The sequence below is a fragment of the Pseudopodoces humilis genome, chromosome 23, assembly GCF_049639895.1.
Source record: "Pseudopodoces humilis isolate 2021_Gansu_Grassland_sample_001 chromosome 23, ASM4963989v1, whole genome shotgun sequence".
Taxonomy (NCBI): Eukaryota; Metazoa; Chordata; class Aves; order Passeriformes; family Paridae; genus Pseudopodoces; species Pseudopodoces humilis.
The window spans coordinates 7,870,471-7,882,760 of NC_142222.1; the positions used below are offsets into that span (position 1 = coordinate 7,870,471).

Below are 12,290 nucleotides of genomic sequence, written 5' to 3' on the forward strand. Positions count from 1 at the left end.
TCCATACCTTGCAGGACAGCTGCCCTGAGTCTGGTGGGATGCTTCCTATGGTTAAGGCTGAATGCCACGTTTGAGTTAGCAGGACAAGAAATTGAAATTACCTTTCTTTAGGTGATTTCATAACAGCACCTTGAAAGCCTTTGAGTTGCTGCCAACCAAAGGAAATGCCATGCTGCCTTTTCTAAACCAGTTCTGAGCCATACTGGAAAGATCCTGCCATATGTTGCTCTCCCTTGCTGCCTGCAGTTTGCTTGTGCTCCTGCCTGCATTTCTCCTTGACAGAAGCCACGCCAGGACCTTGCTCCCTCTTGGCTTGGACTCTAGCTTGGCTTTCCCAACACCAGTATGACCCATCTGCATCTCTTCCCCTTTACATAAGCATTTAGTGAGTGGGTGCTGCCCACAAGGTGTCACCAGCGATTTAGGGGACCGAGCTGCAGAGATCATCTCTTGCTCTGGGGTGGGGTCCTGCAGCGTGGCAGTGAGCTGCAACTACTTACGGCAGAATTTGTCTTCCTGCAGCTCAGGGGTGAAGAGCCTGAGCTCATGTGGGTCTACACCCAAATCTCAGTGCCTGCAGCTGCCCTGGGCAGAACCACGTGTTTTTTCTGTTCCTTTGTGCTGCTGAACCAAAGGGCTCTCCTCCCTCATGCAGGGCATCAGCAGAGCTCTGTGCTGCAGTGGCTGCTTTCCTCAGCCTGCTTGAAATGGGGAGCACGTATTTTGAGCTACTTCAGATTGTTTATGCCTCTGCTTAGGGAATTTGGACACACGCTCCTGCTGTCTCCCAAGTCCCCTTCAGCTGGTGTCAGGTCACTGCAGTTTGGCATCAGGAGCCTCCCCTCTGAGCCCTTTCCTTGCCCTGGTGCTGCAGCCCTGACCTCCCCACCAGTTCTCCCTGTGGCTGTGACTTCAGCAGGATGAGCCACTTTGTTCCTCCTTTTGCCCATCATGCAGATTCCTGGCCATAGTCCCATCCCTGCTGTTCTGCCACAAGAAGTTAATTTCTTTTTATGTCGCTCATCACTTTGGAGTCAGTGGCAAGCACCACCCTCTCCTTAGGGATTCCTTTCTCTCCTGTTTCTCCTGTTGATGCAGAACTGACACAATTTCCCTGTTTGCTTTTCATCTGCTTTAACTTGAGATAATATTTTTCTCCTCTGGCACTGGAACAGCTGTGCAACACAGCTGCTGCTGCTCTGGCACATGCCATAAATGCTGCCATGCATCCTTATGCACATGTGGACCTTGAGCTGCTCAGGAGAGTGGCATAGCCAAAGGGATGCTTTCAGGCTCAAGCACATTCCAGCAAAGCAGGTCCTGGAATGAGGTGGAGAGCCCAGCTCACCAGTAAATAACTTGCCCAGCAGTAATTAGCTACCAAAATGTCTCTGTGACAAGGGACCTGAGGAATTTTAATCCTGGGTTTTGCTTTTATTTTGTGACCAAGAAACCAAGCTTCAGCACTCATGGATCTCTTTTTCTTTCTCTTTTGTTTTTTTGTCTTCCATTAACTTGCGCTGTAGCCCCTAGACGGATAACATCTTTGGAAAAAGCCTATGCTGCTTTGAATGGTACGTAGCTCAGTTGATGCATCGTAGATGGTAGCAGACAAGAAATGCACTTGTGTTTTAATATGGGAATGAAAATGTCTAAACCCACCAAATTTCAGGTATTGTTTTATCCCCACTGCTCTGTTTCTCTGTGCTATCCAGAACTGAATGATGCAGTGTTTTATTGTTGTTACTAATCCTTTCTGCATTTCTAAGCACCGTTGCTGTAGTCCCTGAGCATCGATGCCATCACTCCAGCCAAACAAACCTGCTGTGTTCTTCTCATCCTTCATCCATGTGTCCCAGCAATTAATTTGTTACAAATCCACTTGCCATTCATAAGGAGAGCTTCCAAGGATTTGGGTTGGGTTTTTTTTTGCTTTGCTTTAGCACATACTCTGGGTCAGGGTTGGTGTGTAGCCACAAAGGCTCCAGGGGTGTAAGATACAGAGGGATGTGCAGGAGGAAGGAAAAGCTCACCTGCCTGTGCCTGTGGCACAGCTACAGCAGATCCAGCCTCAGTGGGAGGCAGGGATTTTGGCTGTGGGTCTGGGTGTTAATTGCTGCTCCCACAAGTTTATAGCTTCACTTTGAAAATATAAATATGTTAAGCTAATTCAAAGTGCATTTAAACCTGAGTTACTGCAGAATAGCTTCAGTAAAGGCATCATGTTTATTCTGGATTTACACAGGGGTGTAACTGAATTGCAACCATGGAAGCTGGAAAAGAATCCTCTTAGGATTCAGGGCCAGATCCCAGGCTGCTGTAGGGAGTCTGCCCTCAGCCTGCTGGCTGAGTATCTCTTTGATGAGTCTGGGATTGCCTGCAGAAGGGATCTGAGCCATATTCTCAGTGGGATGTGTTGGGCAGGGACAGTTTTCCTGATGAAACACTCTTCCCAACAAGTCTTCGGGTAACAGGAGGTTGTTACTCCCCGAGCAGTGGCCGAGCAGAGGACAGACATCCCCTTGAGCAGCGTTTGAGGGTACAGGTGGTACAGGCATGGGAAGGAAGAAGGCTCCATTGGGTATCCTGCCCAACTGTGCTGTGGCTTCACCACTGAGATCAAGGTCCTACACATGACATCATGAATACGGACAGAACCATTATTTATCCATGGGATTCCTTGGATTTGGTTTTGTGGGGTTTTTTTGAGTCACTAGAAGAATAAGCAGTGGTTTGGATTCTATTGCCCAACAGCAGACACCTAAACCTCAGTTCTAATAATTACTAAAAGTAGCTTGGTGTCTCTCAAAGAAATGTTAAGCTCTGACAAGTCCTATAGAAAAAAAAGTAAGTGTTGCTTTAAAAATGTGACCACTTGTAAGTGCCTGTGGAGTGCAGAGATGTTACTTTAGGCGAGCAGAATTGAGGAAAAAAAAGGTTAATCAACTAGCTACTATTTTAATGAAAAAAAAAAAAATAACAGACCTGAAGCCAGCAGCATGGATAAATCTGTGTTGTGGGAAAGACTCGGCACATTTCAGGAGCGCTAGTGGCTTCCTTGATTCACTCCTTCCTTCAGTTTACTCCTTGAGCTGATTAATTCCCAAACCCAAATGGGTAAAGTCAAAGGGAGATGGAGATCCCTCTTGCCTGGGCACAGAGGGGTAAGTCCCTGGGAAGCAGTGCCACTGGCCAGGGGCTCCTCTTTGGCTTCACTGTTATGCATGCTCAGTTCCAGGATTTTCATGACATTTGTTTGTGTCCTTGAATGGGAATTTGGGAGTAGTGCCCACCTCAAGGTGGAAAAAACAAGATCCCTTGGGATCTTGTTTCTTGCACTCAGGTCACTTGAGCAGAAAGGAAAGACCTGCTGCGCTTTTCAGTCCCAGAGAATTAAATGAGTGAGAACACTGAATTTTGGTGTGTCTTTGTCTGCTACCATCTACACATCCACACGGGTACGTATGTACAGCCCAGAAACTGAGCATTGATGACAAGGAAGTCACAGAGGGAGCCCACAGGGCTGTGCCCTCTGGTCTGCTGTGGCCTCCAGGGTGGCATCGCAAGGCATCACTTAGAAACCTTCATCTGTTGTATTTATGTTTTTCTCCATGCCATTCAAGCTGCTTTGTTGCCATTTCTGGATTTGAAGCACAACTTGCCCCTGAGCTTTCTTTGCAGAAAGTTCTTGGAGTTTTTTTGTTGGTTTGGTTGGTTTTTTTTGTGTGTGTGTGTGTAATATCCAGGCAAAGCAATTATTTTCCAGGTGGAGAAGAGGCTTTTTTGAGGCTGTACCCTACACTAGCAGGGTGCAGAGGTTTGAGCTTGCCAGCTTTTCTCCAGCACCCACAGCAGCAGAGTGGCTGAGATGTGGGATGGGGATCTTTCTGCCTGGAGTGCTGAGCCTCAGTCCCATGCAGGGAGATTTTCACCTTGCATTTAAAACAAAACTTCCAGCCATGTGTTTGCTTGAAACCAAAGCAAAAATCATATGATTGCTCAAAATAATAAAAAATCATAATCATGTGGTTGGTCAAAATGAAACTAAATAGCTGTAGCTTGGGAGCAGAGGATGCCTTGATCCCTCATGCCAAGGTTTGCAGGGATCACCTTGGATGAATAGCTGTCTGCTCCTGTGAGAGCCCACCTGCATCTGGCTGAGGCCTCCAGCAAAAAGAGACCTGAACGTGTTGGAATGAGTCCAAAGGAGGCTACAGACTTACTCAAGAGCTGGAGTACTCCTGCTCTGGAGCCAGGCTGGGACAGCTGGAGGTGTTTACCTGCAGAAGGCTCTGGGGAGACCTTAGAGCCCCCTCCAGTGTCCAAAGAGGCACCAAGAGAGCTGGAGAGAGACTTTGGACAAGAGCCTGGAGTAAAAGGACAAAGGGGAATGGCTTCACACTGCCAGAGGACAGGGTTAGATGGGATCCTGGGAAGAATTCCTTCCCTGTGAGGGTGGTGACACTCTGGCACAGGTTGCCCAGAGCAGCTGTGGCTGCCCCATTCCTGGAAGTATTCAAGTTCAAGTTTGAGAGTGCTTGGAACAACCTGGTCTAGTGGAAGGTGTCCCTGACCGTAACAGAAGGTCCTTTCAACCCAAACCATTCAGTGATTCCATTATTTTTACCCAGTGCATTGCCAGCCTGGGTGCCAGTGCCTGCTCTGGGTGCAGTGAGGGTTTTCTTAGGGAGGAGAGAAGGTGGGGAGTGCACCCCAGTGAGCTGGCCCTGCACTGTGCATCCCAGCTTGCTGGGAGCTGGAGACCACAGCAAGAGGCAGATAAGGTGTGTTCACTTGGTACTTTATACCTGTGGGAGAAAAAAGGCATCGAAAGGGACAGGTTAGGGTTAGGATCATGACCCCAGTCATTTCTTCTGGAGCCTCCTGAGGGCGCTAAATAGCTGAGTTTAAAAATCTATTGACTTTGGAACATCGTTTGAAATGAGAGAATGAGAAACTGTTTAGCGCAATGAGGATAATTTTAAAAGCTAGTAAAGCCAAGCAGATTATATGCCATATTATAAAACAATACTTCACTTAGGAGCTTAGCCATAAAAGTGCTCTCTCGTTCCTTGATGTCACTTGTGGGAGCATTCATGGCACCGAGGGCTTGAGTCTTCATTGCTTTGCATTTTTTCTAGTTGTTTACAGCCCCTCAAAGTAGATATAAAATGCTCTTAGCTGTGGCAGCACATGGCAGATGGAGATCTGGCAGCATTTTAGAGCAGCTCTGAAAGGTGTCACAGGATGCAGGCACAGAGCAGCACCTCTGAGGTGTCCCCAGGCCATGCTGGGGCACAGGGACAGGGATACTGTCCTGCATTTTGTCAGTGAGATTGTTTTTCCAGGGACTCAGAAGGAAACAAGTTAAGTTCACCTCTGTTCTTGTTTTTGCAGATGAGGACGATGCCAACAGGCTTGGAGAGAAGGTGATTCTCCGAGAGCAAGTGAAAGAGCTTTTCAATGAAAAATACGGTGAGTTTTCTGCTTGTATGCATCATAGGGTGAGGTTGGTTTTGCTGAGAGCAGCCACAGTTAAAATTATTTCCACAAAGGACTCTATTTATAGCCCAAGCACATGGCAGCTGCTGCAGCACGGATATTGTCCTGCTGCTCTGTCCCCAGGGATGTCCCTGTGTCTCACTCTTGGCAGGTGGGACCATTACCTTCTTGGTGACAACTCATCCTTGGAGAGGGGAAGGGGGATGGCAAAATGCAGCACAGTAGCAGGATTTGTTCAGTCTGATATCGGCCTTTAGTGGGACAAACTCTCTGCGAGGAAAGCTAACAATGTGGCTGTGTGGTCACTAACAGCTTCAGGCTTTGGGGCTGCAGACATGCAAGGTGGGACCAAGCTCTTACAGTCAGAAACAGCACAGGAGTGAGGGATGTTCTCTGCTCCCCAGTGAGCAGGAAATGAAGGGGTACTCAGACAGGTGAGCAGCAGGTTTAATTGTACAGAAGGAAGGGCTTTTAATGGAGCAAGGAATTAAATTGAGGTGTAAAACTGCCATTGGATGTTGTGGAGGCCAGAGAGATAAATGGATTCAAGAAAAGGGCAGGAGTGATGTGATGTGGTGACAAGGATGGCTTTGATCTTCACCTCAGTGACCCCCAGACCTGCTGACATACAGAGGCAAGAGGAAACGGGCAAGTTCTTCCATTTCCCCTCTGTCCTGGGCTGTCTTGCATGCTGCTGCTGCTGTTCCAGCCATGGGCTTGGGCAAGCACGGCAGTGTGCGTGCTCTGAACTCACCTGAGGCTCCTGGCAGAATTCTAAATGGAGACTAACAGAGCAGACAATAAATTGGACAGGTACATGTAAAATGGCTGTGTGGGACGTGGCTGCAGCAAAGGTTGGGCATTGTAGCAGCCACGGCATCCCAAAGTCCCCCAGGGCTCTTGGTCCTTCAGTTAGTTGGTTCTGGAGCCCTGTAGGGTAAAGCTGTTGTGCTGTCCTCTGTTCTGCCATTACAGGAGAGGCTCTGGGCTTGAACCGGCCTGTCATGGTGCCCTATAAACTCATCAGGGACAGTCCTGACTCTGTGGAGGTTACTGGGCTGCCGGACGATATCCCTTTCAGAAACCCCAACACCTATGACATTCATCGGCTGGAGAAGATCCTGAAGGCGCGGGAGAGCATCCGAATAGTGGTTATAAACCAGCTCCAGTAAGTTTTCCAAGCTTTGCGATGGGGGAGGTTTCTGTTTGATAAGTGTTGTGTTTGCTTCTTCAGCCATAAGCAGAGCAACTCGGCATTAGACCACCGGAGCCACCACGTACCCGTGGAGGACGTGCTCCACCCCTGGCATCCACTGTCCTGTGCCACAGGGAGGTACTTGCCCGTGGGTGGGCACAGTGAAGGGTTAGCAGGGCAAATTTGTACCCTCTTTCTTGTGCAATTTGGGATGATGATGCTGGGAAGGGAAATGACACAGGGGGCTGGAAACTCAGAGACCCAGCTGAGTTCTTTCAGGTTGCTTCTCTCCAGGATGCACTGGGGATGCTCCTAGTCCCCTCTGCACACAAAGGGGTGTTGGAGGAGTCAGCTCAGGGTCAGGATATGGGCTGTGTCCCGGCACAGGCAGGCACACAGGGTGAAACAACTGACTCATCCCTTGTCTCCTCCACAGGCCATTTGCTGAAATCTGCACCGAGGCCAAACAAACAGGTAAGGGAAGGGCTGGGACATAACCGTGGCTTTCCTGGCACTGTGGGAGAGAATATGGAGGGGATTTGTGAGGTGGCATTTGAACCTCCCATGTCCCCAGGGCAGGATGGGGAGAAGATCCTACCTACAAAAAGTTAGGCTCAGCATCTGTTCCAGAGTAAACTATCCTGTTGGAGGGTTCCATTTCTGTGAGCTGTGGGAAGACTGGGTTGTTCAGCACAAACTTCCATGTTCTGGAGGATGTGAATATCCCTCTCCTATTAGCAATTTACTCACCATGAGCAAATTATTCCCTGGTTAAAGCCCTTAATTTGAGCCATTGTTTAGCAGTTGGATTTCTAAGGCACCAGTTTCCATCATTACTGGGAATGTGTTTCTCTCTCTGTCCCATCATCCCAATAAATCTCAGGCAGTTTTAACCAAACATGTCAGAATTAGCAGTCCTAGAGACAACTACAATCCTATAAGTTTTATGAAAAGAGGTGGATGAATAGAGAAGAGAGATCTGGCAAGCAAGAGCATGCCTGCAGTGTGAGGAGAGCTGACAGCTCTGTGCCACGTCGTGGAGGCCAAGCCGGTGTCACCAGTGGCAGCAAATCACTGCAGGGGGATGCTCTGTGGAAGGCAAGGTCACAGTGGCAAGATGAGTCCCCTGTTTAGGGCCCACTCTCAGGGCTCAGACACCTCATGCCTTCCCTCTCTCCTTGCAGAGAAAGACATCAGTGTTCCCAAACGGAAGCGGAAGAGGATCTCCGAAGGGAACTCGGTATCTTCCTCTTCCTCTTCTTCCTCTTCCTCTTCTTCCAATATGGAGTCTACATCATCAACAAATCAGATCTCACTTGTGGTAAAGCCTTCCAGATATTAGGGGGGTTACTGCCTACCTATCTTTCTGCTTCAGGATGCTGCTCTGTTCTCCTCGAGCTGTCACCACCTCCCTCTACCTGATAAAGTATGATGTAAAATGGCACAAGCAGGTTTGGTGAAGGAGGGGACACACCTGTGGGGCTGTCTTTTTATGCAGGGTTTGCCTGGAGGAGGTCAGCAGAGCAGAAGTGTCTGACAGCCCCTGGGCTTCTCCTGCATTCCTGCAGTGTGCCTTGGGGGTGCTGAGCTTTAGTGGGTGCTGCATATGAGACAGGCTGAAGCAAATCCCTCTAGCCCAGTGGGTTAAAACGCGAGTGCTGGTGACATCACCTCAATCTGTGGTGCCTCTCAGCAGAACATGGTGGTTCCCCATGGTCCAAGCTGTGCTGGATGTACCTCTAGCTCAGTTCTGGGAGCAATGCAGAGCTCTAGAATGCCACAACATGGGAAAAATAGGAGATGAAAGTCAGGGAGATGCATACAACTGCACTCCTTCAGGGCTTGGTTTCGCTTGCGGATGATACCAAATAAAACTCCCCAGAAATGCATAAGAGAAATATAAACTTAAAAGGGTTTTTGTCAAGTTTGCTAGTGGTGTTTTGGTTTGGGGTTGGTTCTTTTCTCTTACTTGGAAAATGGGAGCAACAGCCAGTTGTTGGAACATGTCAGAGATTTGATGTATGCGTGGTTTTGTGTCGTGTCCTAACAGAGACTTTTGCCTTCTTTTTCTCTCCCTCTTTTTCAGCAATGGCCCATGAACATGTACATGTTAGACTATGGTGGTCTAAACGTCCAGATCCCAGGACCTATTAACTATTAGACCTCAATATCAAATAAGAACCTCAAATGAAAGAAAAAATAAATAAATGTAATTTATGTAAAAAGTGTATATTCCAATATGTATCGATGCCTTTTAGTTTTTCCAATGATTTTTACACTATATTCCTGCCATCAAGGCCTTTTTAAATAAAAATAAAAAGTGTTGCCTTGCTCTTAAAAGTACTTATTTTATTATATATAGTATTGATAAATAATATTTATGGGTAAGGATAAGGGCAGAAGGGCACCCCTTGGGCAGACTTTGTTGGATTTTTGCTGCTCAGTAAATCCTCAGTGTCACCAGTGCCTGAAGCCAAGAGGTCTGAAATGTTTTAATGCTTCATTTAGTTTAGCTCAAAGGTGCAAAGATGTATGTACAGAGCTGCCAGAGGAGCGGTACTGAACTGCAGTGACAGAGGGAACCAGCCCTCCCAAGCATCAGTCACCCATGAGCTCTGTTGGCTCCGAAGCCAAAGTGCATTTGGATTAAGGGGGAAGGGTGTTTCAGGCCCCCCAAGAGGTGAGATCCCCCCAGGCCCTCCTGTGTTGAGCCTCCTGCCATCCCAGACTTGGAAAGGCACAGAAGGATTAGATTGTGTGCATTTAACTAGCATCTGAACCAGGAAAAATTTTCAGCCACTCAAGCCCTTCACAGTTTATGGCTTAATGATTATCATTCTATGATTTTATGGGAGGCTTTGATGCCTTTTGAGGGAGGAAGCTCCCACAATAGAATCATGGAATTGTTTAATTTGGAAGGGATCTGGAAGATTGAGTCTAGCCCTTAACCCAGCACTGCCACGTTCACCACTAAAACACACACCTAAGGACCACATCCACATGTTTCTTGAATGGTGGCAGGGTGATGGTGATGCTTGCACTTTCCTGGACAATTTATTTCAATGCCTGACCTCCCTCTTGTTGAAGACATTTTCTCTAATACCAAATCTACACATCCCCTGGCAAAACTTGAGGCCATTTCCTCTCATTCTATCACTTGTTACGTGTGAGAGGAGACTGCTGCCTGCCTGGCTACAGCATCCTTTCAGGTGGCTGTAGCAAGAACCTGGCTACAACATCCTTTCAGGTGGTTGAAAGTAATAAGGTCCCCCTGAGCCCCTGTTCTGCACCCCTGATGATGCTGCCAGAAGGCAGAGGTGAGTGCAAGCATTGGAGTTAAATTAGGGCATGGGAACTGTGCTGGGGACTAATGATTCAGTTCAGAGAGCTGAATGTAATCATGAAGGCTGTAAATGATGGGGGGTTTGGAAACAGAGCAAGGAGACTCTTCCCCCACCAGCACCCCCAGCTCAGAGCCTGGTGAGCAAGATGGGGCAGGGGAAGGCTGGCTTGTGCCACTATGGCACGGGCTGAGTCAAAACACTGGGCTCAAGTTTTCTTCCCTAAGCTTTCTGATCCATGAGCTTTGCCCCTGAGCCCCACTCACTGAAGGACAGTTTGTGCCCTGCTTCATCTGCTTAGCTGGGCAGCTCTGCATCCACCTGGCACCTCCAGGGCCCCCTGGCTGTGTCTCAAGGCTGCTGGGTTCTGATAACAGATGCATCAAAAAGGAGTGGAATGGAGTTGTATGTTGATTCATTTTTTTGATTTGCAGAATAATTCTGAGTTGCAGGAGAAATATGTGCATGGTGCTAAAAGGATAAAAAAAAACACTCAAAAGATGTTGTTTTGCCTGCAAGTATTGGTAAATGTATCGAATACAGGAAGATAGAGTACACTGATTTATTTGTGTATCAGGAGAGACTGAATAGAGAAAGGGGAGCGTGGGCGTACAAAGAAAGTGCATGTGGAATTGGAAGAAGAAATAGATAAGGCCAGATATGGAGAGGTGAAAGAAGCAATGGGGGGGGACCATAAATTCCATAGGAATTCCACTAATTGACACAGACTGACTCAGACAATCTTTAGTCTCTGAACTTTGGTGTAAAATTACAAGTTGAAGGAGGTATTTATGGTAGGCAGTTCAGGAAGGCTGTATCTGTAATCTAAGAGCATTGTTAAGTGTTTAAACAAACAAACCTGTTTAAAGAAGAAAGTACATCAAATTAGGCAGCCTACACTTGGGACTGTGTCTAGAAAGGAAATTGTCCAGGAGACTATTGGCAAATAGACTTTGCAGAGCTTCCTCCACAAAATGGGTACCAGTAGATACTTTTTCAGGATGGCCAGAAGCTTTTCCTTGTCACACCAACAAAGCTGGCAAGATGGTAAAGATTTTGTTCAAAGAAATTATCCTGATGTCTGGACTGCCAGTGGGAATGGCATCAGACAGAGTTTCACATTTCATTGCTAAAATAGGGTAAAGGCCAAATAAAACAGTTGAGGTGAAGTGAGACTTGCTAAGTGGAGAAGTAGAAAGAATGAATCAAAGCTTAACAGTAACATTGTGACCCAGAAATGCTGACCTACTTTGAAAAAATGATGGATTGCACTTTATCACTGGTTTCCCTCAGCTGTAATTCTCACAGTTTCCCTAATCTTGATCCTGCAGTGGTAGAGTGTTTCTACACATGGGTTTTGTGTATAATGTGATTATCTGCTGAATGGGAGCCCCTCCATTATAAAAGGAATGAGTCCCTCATTCTCAAGAGGAAACCTCACTGAAGACCTGTGAAATGTGAAACAACAGAAGTGGTGCAACAAGCACTTCATAGAATAAAAGCTAAAACTCAACCTGAGTAAGTTACTTTAATTAATTGTTTCACACAGGCATATTTTGTGAGGCAGTTTGTTTCTTTTCCCTTTTCTAGGAATGTCAAACACCCCTGCCTCGAAGATAAGGAAAACAGTTCGAGGGCAGAGATTATATAAGAAACATGTATGTATATGAAAACTCTGAAAGTATATAATGCCCTTAAGCAGGTGGAGGGGAAACAGATATCTAGTTTATTTAGCAAATTTGTAGAAGTAGAAAATCAATTTATAACAACACATGTAAGAATGTAACTGGTTAAGTAGAAACAACTTGTAACAGAACATATAGAAATTTAGTTGCTAGGTAAAGGCCATAAAGATAAGATGTATATTATAAAAACTCAGTCTTAAAAACGAGATTCACTTAATAAATTATAAAAAGAATTTAATATAAATAAAAGACAATTAGGAGACATAAGAAATAAAGCAAAGGGTTAAAACGGCCGGGTGCCCTGGCGCCTTGCCAGGAACACACCTGGTATCCCATGGATACCCCTTTTATCCCATCCTTGCTGTGAGGGGTTAATGCATATTCAAGCATGTCCCCTCCCTGGTTCCGCCTTCTTGGATCATGCTCTTGCACAGTCTCATTTTCTGCTGGTCAGCATAATTTTTTTGCTGGTCATCATTATTCTAGCTGGTCAGCATTCTTTTGGAGTCTGGTTTCCTTTTTTCTGCAGATGGTCAGTTGTTGATAAGGGTCTGGGCCCCTCATCCT

General features: G+C 46.6%; 1 protein-coding gene across 8 annotated transcripts in view; it reads left to right on the forward strand.

Moving 5' to 3' along the window:
* GTF2IRD1 (GTF2I repeat domain containing 1) overlaps window positions 1-9,037 on the forward strand; it is a 61,354-nt gene extending 52,317 nt beyond the window's left edge. For 6 of the 8 annotated variants that reach the window (XM_088066102.1, XM_088066105.1, XM_088066103.1 and 3 more), the window contains 6 exons: window positions 1,527-1,574; window positions 5,398-5,475; window positions 6,478-6,670; window positions 7,134-7,171; window positions 7,882-8,018; window positions 8,784-9,037. In XM_088066102.1, coding sequence (XP_087922228.1) covers window positions 1,527-1,574; window positions 5,398-5,475; window positions 6,478-6,670; window positions 7,134-7,171; window positions 7,882-8,018; window positions 8,784-8,858 — 569 coding nt within the window. In that variant the 3' untranslated portion in view covers window positions 8,859-9,037. The remainder of the gene's footprint in view (window positions 1-1,526; window positions 1,575-5,397; window positions 5,476-6,477; window positions 6,671-7,133; window positions 7,172-7,881; window positions 8,019-8,783) is intronic. The other 2 variants (XM_014254879.2, XM_088066104.1) reach the window with 2 other exon arrangements.
* The last annotated feature ends 3,253 nt before the right edge of the window (window positions 9,038-12,290 follow it).